At 47.0% G+C, this 24132-nt stretch overlaps 1 protein-coding gene across 7 annotated transcripts in view; it reads left to right on the top strand.

Annotated features, from left to right (window-relative positions):
- The first annotated feature begins 337 nt into the window (after nucleotides 1–337).
- LOC147012467 (zinc finger protein 335-like) overlaps nucleotides 338–24132 on the top strand; it is a 107108-nt gene continuing 83313 nt past the window's right edge. For 5 of the 7 annotated variants that reach the window (XR_015051627.1, XM_085856728.1, XM_085856731.1 and 2 more), the window contains exons 1-6: nucleotides 10258–10456; nucleotides 20926–21140; nucleotides 21342–21630; nucleotides 21720–21794; nucleotides 22579–22950; nucleotides 23684–23824. Coding sequence is in view for 6 of the 7 variants with exons in the window: in XM_085856728.1 (XP_085712854.1) it covers nucleotides 10324–10456; nucleotides 20926–21140; nucleotides 21342–21630; nucleotides 21720–21794; nucleotides 22579–22950; nucleotides 23684–23824 (1225 nt within the window). In the remaining variant the exon portion in view is untranslated. Of the gene's footprint in view, nucleotides 600–10257; nucleotides 10457–20925; nucleotides 21141–21178; nucleotides 21198–21341; nucleotides 21631–21719; nucleotides 21795–22578; nucleotides 22951–23683; nucleotides 23825–24132 lie in introns of those variants that run through there. The other 2 variants (XM_085856732.1, XM_085856733.1) reach the window with 2 other exon arrangements.

Raw genomic sequence — 24132 nt, 5'->3', positions numbered from 1 at the left:
ATGTGCATACGTTCACGTTTACATATTAATATTTACAATTCTAGATCACGTAATTTATAAATCGCGCTTTAGTTACCTATACACCGCAAAATACATAAGGGCATATCTTTCATTTTTAACGTTTTATGCAGAGGAAAGAAAAGAAAAGAAAGCCAGAGAGAAGTAATACAACATTGTCGCAGGGGGGGAAATGCTGCTTTTCAAGAAAACCCGAAATGCATTCGATCGTTTTGGTGATTTGACAGATTCAACAGCAGGAAAAACACTCGGAAAAAAAACCTCTTAAATATATCAAACAGGACCCTTGGTGATATATCACTACGCGGGCTGGTCCTAACTCTGGCGTATTATGCGACGTGCGAAATAGTGCGCACCATTTTCGAGTCAATGAAACTACAAATCGGCAACGAAGCTCAAACAAGTAAACAGGAAACTGAAATCATTTTTATATTATTCATCGGAGCATGTGAAACGTTTAAAATGTCTGCTGTATTAGCCATGCTAATGGCGTGATGATTCAGCCGCATCACATATATTGGCGCCCACGGATGGCCGGCTGGCGTCGTGCTCGGAGGATAACTTGTCGTCATCAGTAAACCGTGAGTACTTTTATTTTGATCCCGTAAAGTTTGCCCTGTTGTTTGAAGTGATGTACAAAATATATTATAAATATATTATCCTTTACATGATTTGTAAGGTGACCGGCCCTTCGCCGGCCCTCCCTCCCTACCGAAGGCCCAGACGCAGAGGCGGCCTCGGCTATGCCTGACGGATGGTGGGCGAGTCGGTGAACATGAGAGGCTGCGATGAACGGGATTTGGGTTTTTTTTAAACGTTTAAATTCCTATAAATACAATATCTCACGAAAAATAACCACGGGATTGTTATTGGTAGAATGCTTGGGCCGTGCGTCTTACAATTACTGGGAGCATCGACATGAGCAGGATAGTGAGAAGTGGCTGCAGTTGGAATGTGTTCGGACTGTATTTCTGGTTGGGTCGAGCTGGTTCCGAGTTCGACAGTAAAATATGACTTCGTGTTTGCTGTCAGAATGTGGTGGGACGCTGCACCACCATCACGTCGCTCTTTGGATGAGCACGGCTGAATGAATCCTACAGTGACCCCTCATGGGTCTTTAACTTCACCCAGTCACACAAGTAGAACTCATTTCGACCCATGGAAGGACTGAACTCGCACACCAAGCAACCCACCATCGCTCGCTCCCCACAACAACCAACCCACCATCGCTCGCTCCCCACAACAACCAACCCACCATCGCTCGCTCCCCACAACAACCAACCCACCATCGCTCGCTCCCCACAACAACCAACCCACCATCGCTCGCTCCCCACACCAAGCAACCCACCATCACTCGCTCCCCACAACAACTAACCCACCATCTCTCGCTCCCCACACCAAGCAACCCACCATCACTCGCTCCCCACAACAACCAACCCACCATCACTCGCTCCCCACAACAACTAACCCACCATCGCTCGCTCCCCACACCAACCAACCCACCATCGCTCGCTCCCCACAACTAACCCACCATCTCTCGCTCCCCACACCAAGCAACCCACCATCGCTCGCTCCCCACAACAACCAACCCACCATCGCTCGCTCCCCACAACAACTAACCCACCATCTCTCGCTCCCCACACCAAGCAACCCACCATCACTCGCTCCCCACAACAACTAACCCACCATCGCCGCTCCCCACACCAACCAACCCACCATCGCCGCTCCCCACAACTAACCCACCATCTCTCGCTCCCCACACCAAGCAACCCACCATCTCTCGCTCCCCACACCAACCAACCCACCATCTCTCGCTCCCCACACCAAGCAACCCACCATCTCTCGCTCCCCACAACAACTAACCCACCATCTCTCGCTCCCCACACCAAGCAACCCACCACCGCTCGCTCCCCACAACAACTAACCCACCATCTCTCGCTCCCCACACCAAGCAACCCACCATCACTCGCTCCCCACAACAACCAACCCACCATCGCTCGCTCCCCACAACAACTAACCCACCATCTCTCGCTCCCCACACCAAGCAACCCACCATCTCTCGCTCCCCACACCAACCAACCCACCATCTCTCGCTCCCCACACCAAGCAGCCCACCATCTCTCGCTCCCCACACCAACCAACCCACCATCTCTCGCTCCCCACACCAAGCAACCCACCATCGCTCGCTCCCCACAACAACTAACCCACCATCTCTCGCTCCCCACACCAAGCAACCCACCATCACTCGCTCCCCACAACAACCAACCCACCATCGCTCGCTCCCCACAACAACTAACCCACCATCTCTCGCTCCCCACACCAACCAACCCACCATCTCTCGCTCCCCACACCAAGCAACCCACCATCGCTCGCTCCCCACAACAACTAACCCACCATCTCTCGCTCCCCACACCAAGCAACCCACCATCACTCGCTCCCCACAACAACTAACCCACCATCGCCGCTCCCCACACCAACCAACCCACCATCTCTCGCTCCCCACACCAACCAACCCACCATCGCTCACTCCCCACAACAACTACCCCACCATCGCGCGCTCCCCACACCAACCAACGCACCATCTCACGCTCCCCACAACAACTAACCTACCATATCTCGCTCCCCACACAAACCAACCCACCATCGCTCGCTCCCCACAACAACTAACCCACCATCTCTCGCTCCCCACACCAACCAACCCACCATCGCCGCTCCCCACACCAACCAACCCACCATCGCCGCTCCCCACACCAATCAACCCACCATCGCCGCTCCCCACACCAACCAACCCACCATCTCTCGCTCCCCACACCAACCAACCCACCATCGCTCACTCCCCACAACAACTAACCCACCATCGCTCGCTCCCCACACCAACCAACCCACCATCTCTCGCTCCCCACAACAACTAACCTACCATCTCTCGCTCCCCACACCAACCAACCCACCATCGCTCGCTCCCCACACCAATCAACCCACCATCGCTCGCTCCCCACACCAATCAACCCACCATCGCTCGCTCCCCACACCAACCAACCCACCATCGCTCGCTCCCCACAACAACTAACCCACCATCTCTCGCTCCCCACAACAACTAACCCACCATCTCTCGCTCCCCACACCAACCAACCCACCATCGCTCGTTCCCCACACCAACCGACACACTATCACTCGCTGCCCACACCGACCAACACACCCACCCACGATCATTCGCTCCCCACACCAACCAACCCACCATCGCTCGCTCCCCACACCAACCGACACACGATCACTCGCTGCCCACACCGACCAACACACCCACCCACGATCATTCGCTCCCCACACCAACCAACCCACGATCGCTCACTGCCCACTGCCCACACCAACAGAGAGCAACTGAGGAATGGCGTAGGACAAACACAACATCGTACAAATACCTCGGAGGAGAAGAGGGCCACCAAAACGAAAAAACAAAGACAAAATCTCTCGTGTTTTTGTGCTGAAAACAGTCAAAATAGAAATGATCGCAACCAAGATAAAAATAAAAAATACAAACTTTGAGGGAGAAAACAACACCACATGTTTGAGAGTAACCCGAAGAGATTTCACCTGAATTAGGGAAACAAAATCAGAATGTTTCAAATCCCCCGAAAAAGAAAACCTCAAAAAATTCTCGAAAAGAATTTTTGAAGATTGAAAAGAACATAACTTGGAATGAATCCCAGATTTGGAAAAGAAGAAAGCAACATCAAGAGGAAATGCCCCAGTGATTACTACTGGACAACAAAGTTTTTGATCCTGCGGTGGAAGCACGTGTTCTAGACCAACTCGATTCGCTGATTCGGAATCTGAAGTCAGAATTTTCTCATCACGTCGGGATTTTGAGTTCTTCACATGGTCCAATTAAAGTAGCTTGCCCTGGTGGGTGATTTTGAGTGATAGATTAGTGTTTTTTGTATTTTTGGTTTCAATAATAGCAATACAACTGTTGTAGAATATTGTTTCTCATAAAAAGAGCTTTAAAATGCATTTTTAATTATTAAAAATGGATGAAAACTGAAAAAAACAAAAGCAATAACATGTCCATCAACAACATACAAACTTCAAACCGCAATCATTACAAAATTGATGTACCGTCATCTAATGCAACAAGGAAGTTTGGAGGCAGAACAAAAGTGATGTAAAAGAAGTTGTTCTGGAACAAATGACCACCTACTACTGAACAAGGCCGTATTTGAATAGTTCAAAGAGCGAAGAACCATATTGTACACCGCCTGGATCTATAAGAAAGCTTTTTTTTACAGCGTCACACATTCGTGGATGATAAAATGCATGCAAATGTACAAAATCAATCTCCAAATAATCAAACTGATTGGGAAAGCAATGGAGCTCTGGAATACCACGATGATATGACAGCACTCGGAAGGAAATATCGAAATACCAGATGTGAAGATACGGCGTGGGATCTTCCAGGGAGACAGTCTTTCCCCCCTCTTCTTTTGGCTGGCTCTGGACCCACTGAGTAACTTCATCAACAAACAAGAAAAAGAGCAATCACAGATTACGAACCCTCGCCAGGACTTGATTTTTGTGGTTTTGTATACTGGTGTGTTGCATAATTAAGAGACATCATTAGAACTGCCACTTTATCACTGCTGGCAGTGATGACTGGGTACCAAGATATCCCGCTTTGATGCAACCCGACTGATCGGACACCTGACCCTGACCCATGATTTTTTGTTGTTATTATTCAACTAAATTCAGAATAGGATTAAAATTAATTCAAATCAAATGGAAGACCAAATAGGTACAGTCCTGCATTTGAATAATCAGTATGAACCCGAACGAGCAAAAAGAAAAGATGAAGTAATCGGGAGGAACCTGGATAGGATTCACATTTCAGTTGCGACTCCTCTCCCCTCAAACATATCCAGGCACAGCCAAGTGAGCCTCATAAAAAAAAAAAACAAGGACAAATGTGTCCAAGAGCCGTGTCATAAAGGTTTTTGTCTTCACCAGAAGAATAACAACGCGGAGCTCTCTTTGAGCCAGCGTTCGCAACGCGGCTCATAAAATAAAAATATATAAATATAGATAAATATATAAATAACAACAATTTCCGATATTTCGTCACGTGCCTTGATGGAGCCAATAGCGAGACCCGTCTTGGAGGCTCCGCGTTCATGACGAGAAAATCGTGTATTTACGAAATTACAACACATTAAATGGAATAATCTTTAAATAGTCACGTGAACTTTTCGAAACTTTAAAGCAAATGTCCGAATATATTTAAAAGTTGATGATGGACGCTCTCAAAAGGCACCCTCAATGCGAGGATGTGTACAGGCGTTTAGTATTTAAGGAGATCCGGATCCTGTATATAAAAGTGCCGAGTCCGAAAGGTTTTGTCTTCACCAGAAGAAGAAGAAGAAGAAGAAGAAGAAGAAGAAGAAGAAGAAGAAGAAGAAGAACAACAACAACGCGGAGCTCTCTTCCAGCCAGCATTCGCTACGCAAGACGCGGCTAAAAAAGTTTTTTAAATGAAATCCCATCTCAAAAATTTTTTAAAATTCTGGCTGCCAGACCATGAGTCTGATCAAGTTGAAATTTAAAGCATGTGTTCCCCCAATTACAACCAGATCACAGTTGTAAAGTTTCATGTCGAATGATTAAGCAGTTCCAGAGAACACATTATTTAATATTTTCTTAAATCCAATATGGCTGCCAAACCATGTGACATCAATTGTTCATTAACAGCCTTGGAGAACATTTGCGTGAAGTTTACCTCGATCTGTCCAGCCGTCTGGAGAGGAAGATTTTTTTAATGTTTTCGGGTAAATCCAATTATGGCTGCCAAACCATGTGACCTATGACATCATATGTGTGAGTTTTTTTCCTCGTGGACAGGCGGTCATATCTGTAACGTTTCGCCTTGATCCGTCAGCCATTTCGGAGATTTTTGAAGGATTTAAAAATAAAATCGATATGGCTGCGGAATCAAGTGACCGATGACATCATCAATTTTTCTTCTGTGGACCATTTTATCCCTAGATGACCCTCAAAAATTTTCCAACTGATCAGATGTAGCGTTCTACATATGCAATTATGACCTCAGAACGAAAGTACATATGATGTCATTAAAAAAAAATCGTACTTACCCTCAATGAGGAGTACTTGGTATGTGCCAAGTTTCAATTGTTTCCTTGGTGCGGTTTCAGAGATTTTTTTTCTGTTTTTCAAACATGGCTGCCACACCACATGCTCGATGACATCATATTAATTATCATTAAAACATTCCACATGAGTAGTCACACCAATGGTAAATATTTCGTCTCAATCTGACGAGCGGTTGTGGAGAAAAACACGAAAGTTCCGTGCAGACAGACAGACAGACGGACAAACGGACCCAAATGCAATACCCTCTCCTTTGACGAGGGTAACGAGGACATGGATACATCCTATACTACCAACCAATAGAAGAACATCCAAAGAAACGGGAAGGGTATCGCACCGACTACACATGGATGATTGAAACCTACTACACACGTACAACGAAGCTGATCCTGAAAATGTACATCTCTCCAAGAAACAAAATCAAATCCAAAAACCAACTCGCAGTACCAGTGTTCCAATACACCTGTAGAATAATAAACTGGTCCCAATCAGAAATCAATAAGTTGGACATCAAACCAAGAAAATTCCTTACCATCCACAAAATGTTCTACAAAAACCAGTGCATCCCGAGAATGTACCTGTCGAGACGAGAGGGAGGGAGAGGCCTGATGGAACTCAACCAGGTGCACAGAGCGACGAGTGTAGGACGAGCTGAGTATGTGAAATGCTCAACAGACTATCAGATTAAATTTGTAAACAAACCTGAAAAAGTATCCCCAATTGGCCCTGCAATTAATTTCCAAAAATAGATACGAACAGAAGATACCGCACAGGAAAATGAAACGGCAACAAACACAGCCCCAACAATTTCAAAAAAGACAAAATAAATATATAAAAAGAAATATCAACAAGTATACACAAACAACTGGGAGAATGACAAAAGAGCAAGAAAATGCGAAAACGAATTGGACCGCGTTGGGATCGATAAAGAAGGCTCATTCGAATGTCTATGAAGAGGTCAGCTCAACTGGGATGGAGAACAAATAATAATAAATACCAAAGATCAAGGACACTTCACCAATGGATGTAAAAAAAGATGGAGGGACGGAGTCAGACGGACAAGTGTCGGTTCTGCAAGACAGAAACAGAAAGTACGAGTCACCGGCTTTCGGGATATAAAAAAATATTATCAAAACAACTTTACACACAACGGCACAACAAAGTATGCAAAGTGTTTCATTGGCATATCTGGAAGAGAAAACTCATGGAAACACGAACGGAGGGCAATCATTGAGAATGAGGACGTCATGGTCACGTACGACCTGATGATCCCATCGAGTGTGAACACAATAAACAAAGCCTTGTGACCAGACATTGTTCTCAGGAACAAAAAGAAAAAGACAGCTTTGCTCATTGAGATATCAGTACCCAGTGAGTTTGGCTTAAATAATGGAGAAATCAAGAAAATGATCAAATACCAGGACCTCAAAAATGAGAGATCAAGAGATCTTGGAAGCTGAAGAGAGTCAAAATTTCACCACCAGTGATAATTGGAGCAACAGGAATTAAAAAGAAATAATCAACTCAGATTTTAAAAAAACATCCCTGGGAATATTACCACAAACAAAGTACAATAGGAGGCTGACCAGGGTTTGGTGACGATCCTGAAAAGAGCCCTTGGAACAAAACTCTGAGAACAAGAAAATTCAACAGCTTGGTCGTTGAACTGTGATCCCTGAACCGAAGTGGAGGTGGATACTTTGCATTCTGGGAGGACTTCGTTCTATCTTCTGAAACCCATAAATGGAGATAAAAACCAATGACACACACCCAAGCTCGCTCGCACACCCAAGCTCGCTCGCACACCCAAGCTCGCTCGCACACCCAAGCTCGCTCGCACACCCAGACTCGCTCGCACACCCAGACTCGCTCGCATGCTCAAACACCCATACTCGCTCGCACACCAATACTCGCTCGCACACCCAGACTCGCTCGCACACCCAAGCTCGCTCGCACACCCAAGCTCGCTCGCACACCCAAGCTCGCTCGCACACCCAGACTCGCTCGCACACCCAGACTCGCTCGCATGCTCAAACACCCATACTCGCTCGCACACCAATACTCGCTCGCACACCCAAGCTCGCTCGCACACCCAAGCTCGCTCGCACACCCAAGCTCGCTCGCACACCCAGACTCGCTCGCACACCCAGACTCGCTCGCACACCCAGACTCGCTCGCACACCCAGACTCGCTCGCACACCCAGACTCGCTCGCACACCCAGACTCGCTCGCACACCCAGGCTCGCTCGCACACCCAGGCTCGCTCGCACACCCAGGCTCGCTCGCACACCCAGGCTCGCTCGCACACCCAGGCTCGCTCGCACACCCAGGCTCGCTCGCACACCCAGGCTCGCTCGCACACCCAGACTCGCTCGCACACCCAGACTCGCTCGCACACCCAGACTCGCTCGCACACCCAGACTCGCTCGCACACCCAGACTCGCTCGCACACCCAGACTCGCTCGCACACCCAGACTCGCTCGCACACCCAGACTCGCTCGCACACCCAGACTCGCTCGCACACCCAGACTCGCTTGCACACCCAGACTCGCTCGCACACCCAGACTCGCTCGCACACCATACTCGCTCACATGCCCACCCACCCATACTCGCCCACCCACCCATACTCGCCCACCCACCCATACTCGCCCACCCACCCATACTCGCCCACCCACCCATACTCGCCCACCCACCCATACTCGCCCACCCACCCATACTCGCCCACCCACCCATACTCGCCCACACACTCATTCACACACCCATACTCGCTCACACACCCAAACTCGCTCACACCCCAAACTCGCTCCCATACTCACATGCTGAAACACCCATACTCGCTCACACACCCATACTCGCTCACACACCCATACTCACTCGCTCGCTCTCCCGCCAGCAACCCTCACTCACTGATGCACCCTCCCTTTCTCACACTCACGTGCACACCCTCATTTGGTTAAACACACGCTCACACACTTGGTTACACACGCTCACACACTTGGTTACACACGCTCACACACTTGGTTACACATGATCACACTCGCATACACCCACACTTGTCACACACACACACACACACACACACACACACACACACACACACACACACACACACACACACACACACACACACACACACACACACACACACACACACACACACACACACACACACCTAAAATAGCTCACAAATCTTCTAAAAGAAACCAAAAATAGTTGGAAAAGTACCTGAGAGAAAGCTGGGGTGTGGGGTGTGCTTCCGCACAACAAAAGTGTTGGAGGGAGACGCCATGTCTTGTTTGGGTGTTTCTGAATACCAAAGGGTGGGTTATATAGTTTTAGATAAACTTTTAAAATTATGATATTGTTACGGCTGTGGAAATTCGCAGACCACCATAAAGGACCTAAAATCAGTTATGACGATAAGTAATTGTGTAGTTAGATTTCCCCACTGTTGTTTAGAGGGAATTTCCGTGTTCACCGGGCTGCGATCCTTTGAGTTAGCCATTTTTCTTTTCTCTATCATTATTTTGGACCAATCATCCCCCAACAACCAAATCGCCACCACCAACAACGCCCCCAAACAACTACAACTCAAACGCCACCACCTTCGCCTCTTTACCTGCACAACTCCACCCCGCAAACATTGCTTCACCGCCATTCTCAAACTACGCCCGCCAGCAACCAAATCGCCACCACCAATACCCTTCCCAAACCACCACAGCAAACTCCCACCACCTCCGCCTTTCTACCACACGTCGGGCCTACCATGGGTTGTGAATGAGTTCCTTTCGCCTCGAAAAGCGGATCAGGAATGACTCACGTCCACTTTTCATCCATCCAATGACTGAGCATCAGGTGGTGTAGCCCCGCCTCCGAACCCGCAGTGATCCAGAAATTTGCATATACGCTCCTCCCCTGGTCTATATAAGCGCGAGCACGGCGCAGCTCGCGGCAGTCAAGTGGGAGCAGTGGAGTGGCGGCAGTCAAGTGTGTCGGTCGCGGCAGCCAAGTCTGGAGTCGGTGGAGTGGCAGTCTGGAGAAGCGGGAGACGGGGCAGTCAAGCCTGCAGTGTGTCGGTGTCGGCAGTCTGGAGAATCGGGAGACGGGGCAGTCAAGTCGAGTGCAGTGTCGGCGGGGCAGTCAAGTCGGGAGATGGAGCTCGAAGCCGACGGGAAAGGCAGACGGGGAGCGCCGGAGAGAGCTCACCGACCACGCCAGGGGCACGAAGCCAGGCGCAGCTACGCTGACATCGCGGCTTGCCTGCCATCGCGCCACCAGGGCGCAGGTAAGACCCTTCGGTCTCGTGGACCTGGCCGCTCATCCAGGTTCCACGCGCATTTGGTCCACGAACCTGTCTACCACCCTTGCCTTTGAGGGTGGCTTTTTCCTTTGCTTTTGTGTAATGCATGTGTTAGTGCCGTCTTGTAAGTAAAACTGTTTAAGTGTGCGTGCGAATAAAGACTTTATTCGGTTGTAATTCTTGCTTTCACTGTATACGTGCCTGAATTACTGTATGGCTGTAAAATACGTGCTTGTCTGAGTGTGCAATAAATGTGCTTGTCGAACTGTTCCCCGTTTCGTTGCGTCCTTTCCCTTGTTTGAAAATTCCATCTTGCATCACGGAAGGAATTGGTAGAAGGGTGTAAGCACCCGGTAAATAATCACGTCCGTCGGGGCCGGCGATAACACCACTTTGATATTTGACACTTTTGTAAACTTGAATATGCTCTTTCCAATGGTGAACAATTTGAAGTGGTATACCTTGTCATACATTTGCAATCCTCACCTGAATTTCAGGGAAAAATGAAAATTTTCAATTTTGAGGGATCATGGCTGTATTATATATATGACTGATTAAGAAAAGTAAACATGTATTTGAATACTTCTACCATACAGTTATTACCTGAAAAAATTTCAAGCTTCTGGGATGGGTCAATAAAAATATATGGGGTCTCAAAGTTGGGTCTTCATACAAAACCAACATTTTTTTTTCTGGATTTCAACTGATCAGGTCATAAAATTGAATAGAGGTATACTCAGTTTTATGTTTGTTTCTTACAGAGCAGTTATAGAAGAATAATCTCTGAAAAGTTCAAGGCTCTAGCATTAATATTTAAAAAGTTGTGGGAGTTTAAAAGTAGCCGTTCATTTTGTGATGCTCGCAACAACCATAAAAATAGGGCCACAACCACATTTTCAACCCTCAACATCTCGGAGTTGACCGCATCTATGAACCTAAAATCTTATGCCGCTTCATTTTGATACCTGGGAACTATTTTTTGAAAGTTTAAAGTAAATCTGAGGGGGTCAACTGGGAGGCCTCCAGTGATATGAGGTGAAATGACTCATGATGATTCATGACGTCGATGCGCAAAAACTAATGGAGCCCTTTAAAAAAAAAATTCCATCCAGTTGTTGAGATAACTACCTAATTAATTTAAAATGTAATTGTATGTTGATCACATATCGTGAGATGTTTCCTCGTTATTTACTTTTAAACTCTTCATCCCCTTGTCGTGACTCGCTAATTTTCTCAACAATTCATGAATTTTTCAAACATGTGAACTCTGGTTGCCAATCAGTTGCATATATCCGGAGAGCCAATCAACGCAAGGGACGTTAAAAAGGCCGAGGGCTTCCGGGAGTTTTTTGGTGACGACATGTTGGAAGCTTTCGCGCCTTCACAGACAAGCCTTTCTCATCCCTATTCACGAGTCACTCAACACGTCATTACTTTTCATCGTGATTTGTGGTTCGACTTTATCAAGTCTATTGAGCGAAGTGGATTTCGTTTGGTTAAACAACCACGACTGCAACGAACGAGTTTTCCTCTTTGCTCGATAGTCAGTATGCTGTTTAAGATGATGATTATTCTTAAACCAGAACAAGACAAATGTCACTCACATTAACAATGCAATGACGCGTTGTACACGAAGTCCGGCTGATGATTACTCCTTCCGCGCTTCTCCAGCGGTTGGTAAAGAAGGAAAGATTTAATGGCACTGAACCGTTGCGGCTTCAGAAATGGTGCCGAAAAATGGTAAGCGGCAGAGGATAATTATTCAAGGCTGTCTCCTTGAAAGATCCCATGTCGTATCTTCCTTCCTGGTATTTCGACCTTTCCTTCCGAGTGCTGCAGGGTTCGTGTGGTATTCCATAGAGCCATGGCTTTCTCAATCCGGTTGGTTATTTAGGGATTTATCTTGTAGATTTACATGCACTTTATCATCCATGAATGTGGGACACGATCAAAAGCTTCAGAAGCGGTGAAGCTGCTTCATTCAATATTTGACTATTTCCATCTGTCCCGTCCATCAAAAATGAAGAAGAAAAACCTTTCTAACACTCATTGTTTCTACAAAAAATGTACCCTTTTGACCCTTTAGTCCACTGAGAGTCCTTCTTTGAAGACCCCAAAAGACGCCGAAGACCCAAAAGACGCTTATAATGCTTGTTGTTACTTTATCTTGAATCAGTAGAGCTGCTGCAAATTTTACTCTTCTTATTTCTTTCGGGGGGGCTGATTTTGGTAATATATTTTCAAAAGATTTCTTTGTTCTGCTGATTCGTGTTTTTGTGCGTTTATTATGATGTCGTCAAATTAGTCACTGGTCTTTCTTCAGTTGGTATCATTCCCACCTCCTCTATCTTATTAGCTCGCTCCTCTTTCAGAGAACATTGTTCCTAATCGTCCTCCTCCTCCTCTCCTTTACCCCCTCTGTTCCTCTCTGGTGTGTGTGTGTGTGTGTGTGTGTGTGTGTGTGTGTGTGTGTGTGTGTGTGTGTGTGTGTGTGTGTGTGTGTGTGTGTGTGTGTGTGTGTGTGTGTGTGTGTGTGTGTTACAAACCCAATCGCTCTCATCCACGGATATTTCTCGTATTCCTATATGTCCGTGAGTCCGATTTGCATCCAGGAACAGAACAATTATGCTTAACTATCATAGAGTATCCACTCTTTCGTCTAAATACTGAAAATTATGTTTAAAAGATGATTAGAATCCCACATTTCATGCGAGCATCGGCAGGTTAAAAGTGCCCGGTGAATCGAACCGACTCATTGAAAATGCACGCGCTGCGCATGTGCGAAAGGCCTCGTTCAGCATTCTTACGTCATTTTGAAAGTCCCGTATTGTGTGTTGTTCTTGTCAGAGAAGATAAGTAAAAGGAAAGAACAAGTTTGAGCACCGTTGATATGGCACAGACGTGATGGACCAAACGGCCTCCTCATATCCTTGTAACACCTCTGCCCGTTCTCAACATGTTTGAAAGCCCCCACCATCCTCCAAAGTGTTTATTATTGCCACGCTTTTTGAAAAAAGACGAGGGGGGGGCTGCAGTGGGGGTGTAATGTAATCGGCTCTATCTGTCTGTCCGTTTGTTTGTCTCCGTCCGTCACGCGGTCTCCTCTGAAATAGTTGTCCAGAAATTCACCAAACTTTGTAGTTATGATCACCACATGGTAAGAAGGTGTGAGAGCAGTATCATTTTCCTTCCTGTTCCTTGAGGCCATGGGGGCGGGGTCAAAAGGTCGAATACCAAAAAAATGCAATTACGGGCACATTTTAAAACATTTTGAATTTATACTTTCGATATACGAGCAACATGGGGGGTTGCATGTAATATGTTATGATGTTTGGGGGATTTGACCCCGGTTCATGCCCCAGGGTGTGTGGACTTAGAGTCACAGGGGTTAAAACGGTAAGAAAATTTTCTCAAAATTTGATATTGGGTCATTCCTGGTGGAACTTGTTGTCATCTTTCAACTTTGTATGAGGTTGTAAGCGTGGGGATTTGTGATGGCTCACCATAGAGAGGGGTGGGGGGGGGGAGAGTGAGGAGATAGAAGAGATAGAGGAGTGTGGTATTGGAAGGTGCATGAATATTAATGATTGCATGATGAATCGGAACTGACGAGGCGGAACTGAGAGTGACATCAGCAGGCTGTCGAGTGTGTGGAGCCAAGCTGTCCGGAGATAAACACCGCACGGATGCGTCTGGAGCCAAGCTGTCCGGAGATAAACACCGCACGGACGCGTCTGGAGCCAAGCTGTCTGGAGATAAACACCGCACGGACGCATCTAGAGACAAACTCCCTTCAGAAACGTGCACATGGAATAAAAGACAGAAACATGTGCACATGGAAGATAGCCTGGAGCAAATCTCAAGCAGTCCGAGTTTTACATGGATTACATCGAGTATACATGAAGACCACAAGGGGAAAACCAGAGATGTCACTTTTTATTAATTTCAGTGTTATTGCACCTGCCAATAGTTGGCAATATAAGGTTTCCTCTCACAATATTACTTTAACAAATAACCAGGGGTGTCACATAATTTATATGGTATAAAGTTTAGCCGTGCAATGAAAAAACAAGTGTTGTCAAAGCTGAACAAGTAGAAACCCAGAGTTGTCAGTACTTTACTCCTGGTTATCTCCCTTTCATTCATGTTAACTGTTCCACCATAATATTCAGAGTTCAGAAACTAAAAAATGGAAGGTTGTAAAACTATCACAGCATAAACTCTGAGCACTACAATAGCCTATTTGGTTATATCATGGGCTCCGTAGTTGGTGCATATCGTGGTTCAAGCCTGGTCAAACCTTTATTGTGACTTTTATGTGACCCACGCCGTGGCTTAATGGTTAGCGCGTCTGAGTACCCATCCTCATTCGATGTACCCACCGCCCAATCAACCTGCTTAGGTATGTGAGGGAGTCACATGAGGTGACTTCGGCTATTGCGGGGGTGGTTTATCCTTGGTTTCCTCCCGGTTTTCCATCAAATGAAGTAGTACGGAGAAAGAAATGGAGAATCCGTCGTCATATAAGCGAAATACCCTTGAGTATGGCGTTGAACACCAATCAAACAAAAAAAACAATGACCGTTTAATGTTGAAAAAAATAATCTGTGATCACCAAAGTCATGTAATGTATGCTAATAACCAACAAGAATGAATTTGCTACACATCCTGGGTTAAAATTGCATGGCAATTATTAAACAAGGGAATAACCAGTGATGTCAGTTTGCAACATTGATTCGTTCTTTGCTCTTAAATTAAATAACACAGAAGCTTGGCAAATGCTACATGCTTAATTTGATCGGCCAATGATCACTCTTCCTTTTACTGGAAAAGAAATCTATATGACAGTTATTAAACAGTCCACCAAAGTCTTGAAACTTTGTTTTTCAGTTTCTTCAAAATTGACTTATCCTGACATCTCTGGTTTTCCCCTTGTGGTCTTCACATGTGATCTTACCGAGGTGTGGTTAATCCATCAAAGGAAACTAACAAAACAAAGAGGTCTTTTGAGAAAGCACAGAAGGGTCTTGAACAAACCTCCCTTCTCGCTTTTCCCAGGATAGATTTATTAAATTCTTTCGAATACATTAACGAAGACAAATAAGCATTTTACCTCATAAATTCAATTTAATATTCATTTTACAACACACCCCTCGCACTCAAACATTCTCCTACACCCTCGACACTAAAACATTTTCACACACTCAAGCCTTCACCCACACCCTCGACACTAAAACATTTTCACACACTCAAGCCTTCACCCACACCCTCGACACTAAAACATTTTCACACACTCAAACCTTCACCCACACCCTCTACACTAAAACATTTTCACACACTCAAACCTTCACCCACACCCCATGCACACAATCTTTCCCCCCACTCCCCTCACTCACGCCAACCTTCACCCGCACCAGGTCAGGTCAGGTATGGGATCATGCACCAGAGCAGCACGTCGCTGTGTCCACTTTCCGCCGGTACTCCAGGGGCCTCCGTCTGGCCATCCCCCAGGCAGATGCCAGGCCCATCCCCATCTCCTTGAGATGCCGATCAACTTTCTGCAACCACGAGGCACGTGGTAATCCTATTGACCTCCTCCACTCACGAAGCTCCCTCGCTGAGAGAATCTGGTGAGCAGGATCAGCGTCAGGAAAATGAGCCACATGTCCATACAGCCGCAGCTGACGCTCAGGAACTATGCAGGTAACAAATCTCATTTGAGTCTCTCTCAGCAACCGCTCATAAGACACAAAGTCCAACCAGCAATAGCCAAGGATTCTCTGAAAAGACCTGGTACCAAAGAAATTAAGTCTCCGTCTCAGATCCTTGGTCAGAGTCCAAGTCTCACATCCATAGAGCAAGACTGGAAGCACCAAGGACCTGAAGACTCAGACTTTTGTCCTCCCGCACAGGTACCAGCAGCGCCACACCCCATGAACCAATGGATCCATGACTCCCCAGGCCCAACCCAGACGTTTGTTGACCTCTGACTCACAGCCAGCAGAGACATGAATATCACTGCCAAGGTAAGTGAATCTCTCCACGACCTCAACATCCTCACCACAAACAGGCACAGACAGGACAGCAGCATCCAATATGTCATTGCATGCCTGGATCTTCATTTTGACCCAGGAAACCTGTAATCCCAGCGGCTCTGACTCCTCATTCACCACCTCGAGGGCCCCCAAAAGGATATCCAGAGACTCCGCAAAGATGACTGCATCATCTGCGAAATCAAGGTCAGATCTTGACATTCCCAAATAATGCACTGCAGCTTGATCTCTTCGACATCCTCCCCAGAATCCAGTCCGTACAAGTGCTAAAAAGTGTGGGGGCAAGTACACACCCCTGACGAACTCCAGTAACAACTGGAAATAAGTCAGAGATGGTACTACCACATTTCACAGCACTCTCAGTACCAGAGTAGAGTTCCGACATCATATCGATCAGTTTTGGTAGCACCCCACGAACACCACGAATCCTCCAGAGGGCATCCTGATTCACTGAATGGAACGCTTTACAGAGATCAACATACGCTGCAAGCAGCCCCTGCCGAAACTGTCATCTGCGTTCGGTGAGGACACGAAGAGCAAGGATACGGTCAATCGTTGACCTCTTTGGTGGAAAGCCTGACTGCTCTGGACGCTGGTGCTCAAGCAGATGGTGGCGAACCCTATCAATAATTATCCAAGCAAAGACCTTGCCCGGCACTGAGAGCAGCGTCACCCCTCAGTAGTTGTTGCAGTCTTGGCGATCACCCTTCCCTTTCCAGAGAGGGACAACAAGGCCCCTCTTCCAATCAGTTGGGAGGATGCCTGTGTTCCATGCAGAGCACAGAACTGCATGCAACAACTTGAGTGCAGCATTTCCACCAGCCTTCAGAAGTTCAGCATGGATGCCACAGATCCCTGGAGCTTTACCCCATTTCAACGGGTTCACCGCAGCCCGTGTTTCCACAAACGAAAGTGGACCACAGTTGGTTGGAGGGTCAGCAACAGTGATTGTAACACCCCTGACGTCCAACTGGACAGCTGGTCGATCAGCTTGGTACAACTGCTCAAAGTAACCGGCTCAGCGGGCCTTCACTTCGGACTCCTCTGTCAAGAGCCTACCACTCTCTGCTCTAACGACAGTGCTCCGAGGGATGGGCTTGGATGAACGCAATGTGCCAATTCCACTGTAAGCAGGACGAGAATTCCTTGACCACAGGTGATGCCCCTACTACCCCCTCACAGATTCCTCGCACATAGGCTTCCTTGTCCACCCTTAGCGCACGTACAGTTTTATGTCTCAGTTCCCTGAACAGCTCAGCTCTGCCATTCAGCCTGGCCCTGCGATTCCGGTCAATGGTATCCAGTGTCCCTTGAGAGACAAAAGTCTTCTTCGCCCAACAATGAGTTCCAAGACATCCACCGGCAATATCAAGGACGGTGGACTTGAAGACACTCCACAACTCTTCAGGATCTCCCAAAGCACCCAGACCCCCCAAATCTCCACTCAGCTTGTTCATAAAGTCCTCAGCTACTCTCTCATCCTTGAGCTTGCCAACATCCAGCCTCGGCTGGGATGCTACCATTCTCCTGGATTGAAGGTGCAACTGAAGAGTTGCTACAGCAAGCCCGTGGTGAGTATTGAGGAATTGAGCACTCCGGTGGATGCTGCAGTTCTGGATCATCCTCCAGCGACCATCACCCCAAACCCCACACACTCAAACCTTACCCTTCCCCTGCCTCCCACACACTCAAACTGTCCCTCACACCCCACACACTCAAACCTTGACCTTCCACTGCCTCCCACAAACTCAAACCATCCCCTTCACTCCACTCCCACAAAACCTCACCTTGCCCCCGTAAAGCCTCCTCCCATCCTGCACCATCCTAACGCCTCCTTCCCCATCACTAACTGTCTGGATCTCAAACATTTGGGGCTTCCGTTACAACCTGATAGATCTGTCATTCCAGGCCACTTCCGATAAAGCAGACATCATTTGTTTGACAGAATCCTTCCCTCCCACCGGACAGCCCAAACTCCCGATTGTCTTTCCCCGGCTGTTGCTTCGTCAGGTTTGATCGACCTGAACACCGTGCTGGCGGCGGAGTTGTGCTGTACATCAAACCTCCATTTACCTATTTTTCTTCGGTTGAAGTCGTTCCCAATTTCGTAAAAACCATCGCTCGGTTCAACCTACACCGCGAACATGTCTCGGAGATCATATTTCAGGCCAATGCAGAGCATCACCAAAAATGCCCATTATGAACACTACATGGCAAAAAGTATGTGGACACCTGCTCGTCCAACATCTCATTCCAAAATCATTGGTATTAATATGGAGTTTGTCCCCCCCCCTCCCCGATTTGCTGCGATAACAGCTTCCACTCTCCCGGGAAGGCTTTCCATGAGATGTTGAAACATTGCTGCGGGGATTTGCTTCCATTCAGCCACAAGAGCATGAGTCGTGTCGGGCACTGATGTTGGGCGATTAGATCTGGCTCTCAGTCAGTGTTCTAATTCATCCCAAAAGTTTCCGATGGGGTTGAGGTCAGGGCTCTGTGCAGGCCAGTTAACTTCTTCCACACCGATCTCGACAAACCATTTCTATATTTACCTCGCTTTGTGCATGGGGCATTGTCATGCTGAAACAGGAAAGGGCCTTCTCCAAACTGTTGCCACAAACTTGGAAGCACAGGATCATCTAGAATATCATCGTATGGTGTTGCATGAAGATTTCCCTTCACTGGAACTAAGGGGCCTAGTCCGATCCATGGAGAACAGCCGCAGACCATGATTCATCCTCCACCAAACTTTACAGTTGGCACTATGCATTCAGGCAGGTAACGTTCTCCTGGCATCCGCCAAACCCAGATTCGTCCGTCGGACTGCCAGATGGTGAAGCGTGATTCATCACTCCAGAGAATGTGTTTCCACTGCTCCAGAGTCCAATGGCGGCGAGCTTAACAACACTCCACTGACGCTTGGCATTGCGCATGGTGATCTTTGGCTTGTGTGCGGCTGCTCAGCCATGGAAACCCATTTCATGAAGCTCTCGACGAACGGTGCTTGTGCTGACGGTTTGGAGGCAGTTTGGAACTTCGTAGTGAGTGTTGCAACTGGCGACAGACAATTTTTCCACGCTTCACCACTCAGCGGTCTTGTTCTGTGAGCTTGTGTGGCCTACCACTTCGAGGCTGAGTTGTTTCTCCGAGACGTTTCCACTTCACAATAACAGCACTTTACAGTTGACCCGGGCAGCTCTAGCAGGGCAGAATGCCACGTTGAAAGTTATTGAGCTCTTCAGTATGGGCCATTCTACTGCCAATGTTTGTCGAAGGAGATTGCATGGCTGTGTGCTTGATATTATACACCTGTCAGCAATGGCTGTGGTTGAAATCGCGCAATCCACTAATTAGAAGGGGTGTCCACACACTTTTGGCCATGTTGTGAGTGTACGATGGAAAATTATAACAATAGGTCTCAAGTCATATTTCGTGTGATATTTTAAGAAAATTAAATAACTTTTATTGTTCAGTTAAGAAATTATGAGTCATTAAAAGCAAATTCTGAAGATTTCCATTGATCTTCTCAATGGGCTCGCAAGTTGGACAAAATGGATTTGGCTGAAGCTCATGGAGGAGTGAAACCAGAAATCGTGTACACTCATGCAGGCAAATACATGAGATTACACTGGCCTTGATTTCAGCCGCCAAGCTTGGGGAAAGTGATGTCACTTCTGGGGGCACTCTGGGTACCAGTGAGGGCATCCTTATGGCATTCTTCCACACCCAGCGGAGCAATTGAAACGGTTCCTCCCCAAGGATACAACCGCACCACTCCAACCATTAAGCCACCGAGTGCGGATGAATCTGTGTTGTGGAACTTTATCATGTCGATGGAGGACTTTGCTCCCATTCCGACTGTAAATTACCTGTTTGTCACAAACAACATGTCGGTCGTGCCCCCATTTTGTCCCTCTTTTTGAGCAACATTTGAAATGGCCGATGGGCAGCCGACCTAACTCGTCCCGTTTTTGCAGCCATTGCCACCGCTATTTGTTTGCTTCCTGTTGATAAGTGCCTTGTCCTGAGTTTCTTTCAATAATAAACTTAATTGTTCATCTTCCCTTAGCATCGTTTGTTTGATTAAAAATGCCAGATCTCCAACCGAGCCGGATTGACGATGTGGTACCTGATGACAGATTCAGTCTCCAGATGGAGAGTTAACACCTGTGGATATACAAGTTATCTAAAAGAATCTTGGTTTTTAATGAATGTTTGTTTGGACCTCTTGTTCTTCATCAGGAGAATGACGTGTCCGAGTGTTTCTGCGAGAGCGTTACTTAGCTGAACTTGGAGGTTTTGGAAAGGAAAGGTTTTGATTTACACGATAATCTTTGGGAGTTCCAGCGTTTCTCGAATTCCGATGAAGGTGGGAAGTTTGTCATATTCTGCATTCGCCAGGTTTTCAAGGGACGTTTGGCCCACAACATATCGAGTGCACCATGGAGAATGGGAACACCGGTCAGAGTAGCATCGACAGGGTACCGACCCCTCAAAACGACCACAACTTGGCGAGGGTCCGTTCCGACGCCGTGACGACGGTACTGCTGTCTGTGGAGACGTCGGAGGAGATTACCTCGGATGCTAGTGAGGTGGTGCCAAGAAGCTTGGAATTGGTGCGTGAAGTCGAGTTAGACCTGCATCTTTGAAGACATTCAAGTTTTTTTTGAAATGTAATTTTAAATTGAGATTTACAAATGAAGTGTCATCTGCTTGCTTGTCGTCGATACAGCTTTAGATTTATCTTTTGATGGTTTGTCTTTTTTGTGACCTCTCCACATCTGTGCAAAACCTGGCCATCCATTCTCGATTTTCAGGAGTCAGACCCTGAGATGAGTTTGACGTATGACGCACTTACTCCGAGTGAGCTGAATATACCTGACTCGTCTTCACAGCCGCCTATCTGTGAACCTCATTCGTCGGGCCAAGACTCGTCGGTTCCTGTGCCTGTTTTTGTACCAGACAATGACCGTCGGTGTATTCCAATGATGGTGGAATCGGATAGGGTGGATTCTTTAGGGGTGGTCTCGACACCGACCTCTTCTGACCTCGGATCCGCCATCGACAGGATCATCGAGTCGACCATTGGAGCCGATCTTATCTCGGGTATGAATTAGTTTTGACGCTGACGATCATTGTGTTGCAAAGATGTCATTTTTTTTTTCCTTGTATAGATTAATGTTCCCTCCTTTTAGGCTGCATTGCTGTTACGAGTGCAAGTAATGGGGCCGAGACGACCGGGCTCCTCGTCCTGCGGACACCTGATGAAGGTCTGTGTCTTGGCGTTGTGTTGAATGTGGCTGTGATTTGTCAAATTCTTCGCTCCATTTCAACACTTGCTTACATTCTAATTGCTGATTGTATTTATAGAACATCATGGAGACAGAACATTTATTGTTTACCTATTTAGAGTGTCTGCTTGTGAAGAAAAATAACAAAAAAAACAGCCTTTTTACAGCCATTTTTCCCTGCTGAGCAGGGTTTAGCTTTTTGTGGGCTCCATGCAATCATGGTTCCCTTCTTAAGGCAATGATTTTATGGCCGGATGCCCTTTCTGACGCCAACCCTGGTCGCCTCTTACGACACACAGGGATACGACGCACCTATTCTAACTGGGACATACACCGGGACCAGTACACTGGAACTCATTTCACCGACCTCGGAAGGATTACAGGCTGAGTCAACCCCCTGGTGTTAATTCAGTGGTCAACAGGGCTCGAACTCAGGACCCTAGGATCCCAAGCCAGCCACCCTAACCACTAAGCCAACACCAGGCTACCTGCTTGTGAAGGACAGAGCTTTTTGTTATGACTGGATACATGACCATGTAGCTGTGATTGGTTCTCTGCTGGCTCATTGCCGAGTTCATTGTAATGGAAAGTATACACCTTTGCTCCAGTGTTCATGTTCTTTGGTCACGGTAGTTGTTGTTTGCGTAACGCGCCAAAATGCTTTAACCTGTGCGGTCAAGTGTGGGAACCATATAGAGTACTGTGTTGCGGTGATGCTTCGATCATTTGGGATGTATCTATTGCTTACATTTTTGTCTCTCAGTCTCCAGTGTGCACGACCCTGAGGTCTCTCCCGAAGGCCTGATGGAGGGTTCTACATCCACCTCAACCGAACATTTTGAGCAGCCGTTGATGGAAGATGATCGGTCCATCGAGCATTCTGGAATCCCAATGTTGTCAGATGACCGATCCGAGCAACCATTACTGCTATCGGAACAATCGGAGCAGGTTTTTCATTCGGCGGACCAGTCGCAGCAGTCGTTACTCGGAGATGATGAACCTGGACTGATTAACTTGGAGGAAATGATTGAGGTGGTGGTGGTGCAGCAGTTCAAATGCAAACTTTGTCCATACCAGAGCAAATCCAGAGACTATCTCATCAATCACATGAAGGAAAGGCACCTACAAACAAGAGGTGTGTGGGTGAAGGGTGAATGATGTGGATGTAATTGTGAAGGGTGTGGATGTAAGGTTACATTTGATTCTTCGCTCTCAACATTTAGAAGGATTTTCGACTTTGCGTCCACGAGATGATCCCGACTCGGTGACTTGCGTCACCACGCTGAGGTGCAACCAGATGTTTTCTGCCTGCACCGAGGCATAACCTGAATCGGGATTGGTTACGCTGTTCAAAATAACACGTAATACAAAACCTTAACTGTCACGTTCCCGACATTCCCCGTATCCTGCTATTGTGGAGTGTCATGGTACTTTATTACAAATGAGACAAAAACGAACATATTCTTATTTAAATGAAAACTTGATGTAAAGTATGCGTGCACATGCGTCTCACGTGCGGAGTTTGAGGAGCGATGAAACTCTATATAATGATGTATGCCAGGCGTGCTTTCTTTGCCATTATTACGACGACGATGCTCAAAGGCCCCGTCCTCAGATTGTTTCAATAACTCGTGGTCCAGATGTATATTGGATCCGTTGTAGCATGGCCAGGTAGCCTTTTTTGAGTCTTTGTTTCGGCACTGTATATGGCCTGATCGGAGGTTTGTGTACGTCCCTTACCTAGCATGTTTGACCGGCTGCAACCTCATTCGAGGTCCTCCGTTGCACACGCGGCATTGGTCCTTGTCACATCGTTGCAACGGACGCACGTTCAGCATAAGCCCCTCCTTTTCTCACTCTCTTCTCAGGAAGTCAAAACAAAAAGAGAGGACGGGGTAGGCCTCCCAATTGTTCATCCTCAAGAGAGCATCCTCCTACTGCCGTAGAGACCATTCTTGAAGACAACGACGATGACATTATTGATGCTGGAGCTATTGATGACCATGATGGTAGGTTTTGTTCTCGTACTTCACATGCACTGTCTGGTCTGTCTGATTCGACTTGTCCACCCATTTCACTTTTACCGTTGTCCTGAACTGAATTTTATTGATCATGTGATGCGACATGTGATCCTGAGATCATTATAAAGGTGTGCGACCATCGCTCGACCAGGATCATGAAAAGGGCAATAATTCCACACGTAATATCCTTGTATAGAAGTTTTTTTTGGTTTTTTTTTTTTTTTTGTCCTCATGTTTAAAGATCCTTCATGAGCTTTGGTCGACGTATAAACGAACTCTTATTTGAGGGAACCATG

The sequence above is a fragment of the Eptatretus burgeri genome, chromosome 15 (assembly GCF_056783735.1).
Source record: "Eptatretus burgeri isolate ZD-2024b chromosome 15, Ebu_testis_v1, whole genome shotgun sequence".
NCBI lineage: Eukaryota > Metazoa > Chordata > Myxini > Myxiniformes > Myxinidae > Eptatretus > Eptatretus burgeri.
The sequence above is the reverse complement of the archived record's forward strand: the minus strand, read 5'-3'. Positions and strand labels throughout refer to the sequence as shown.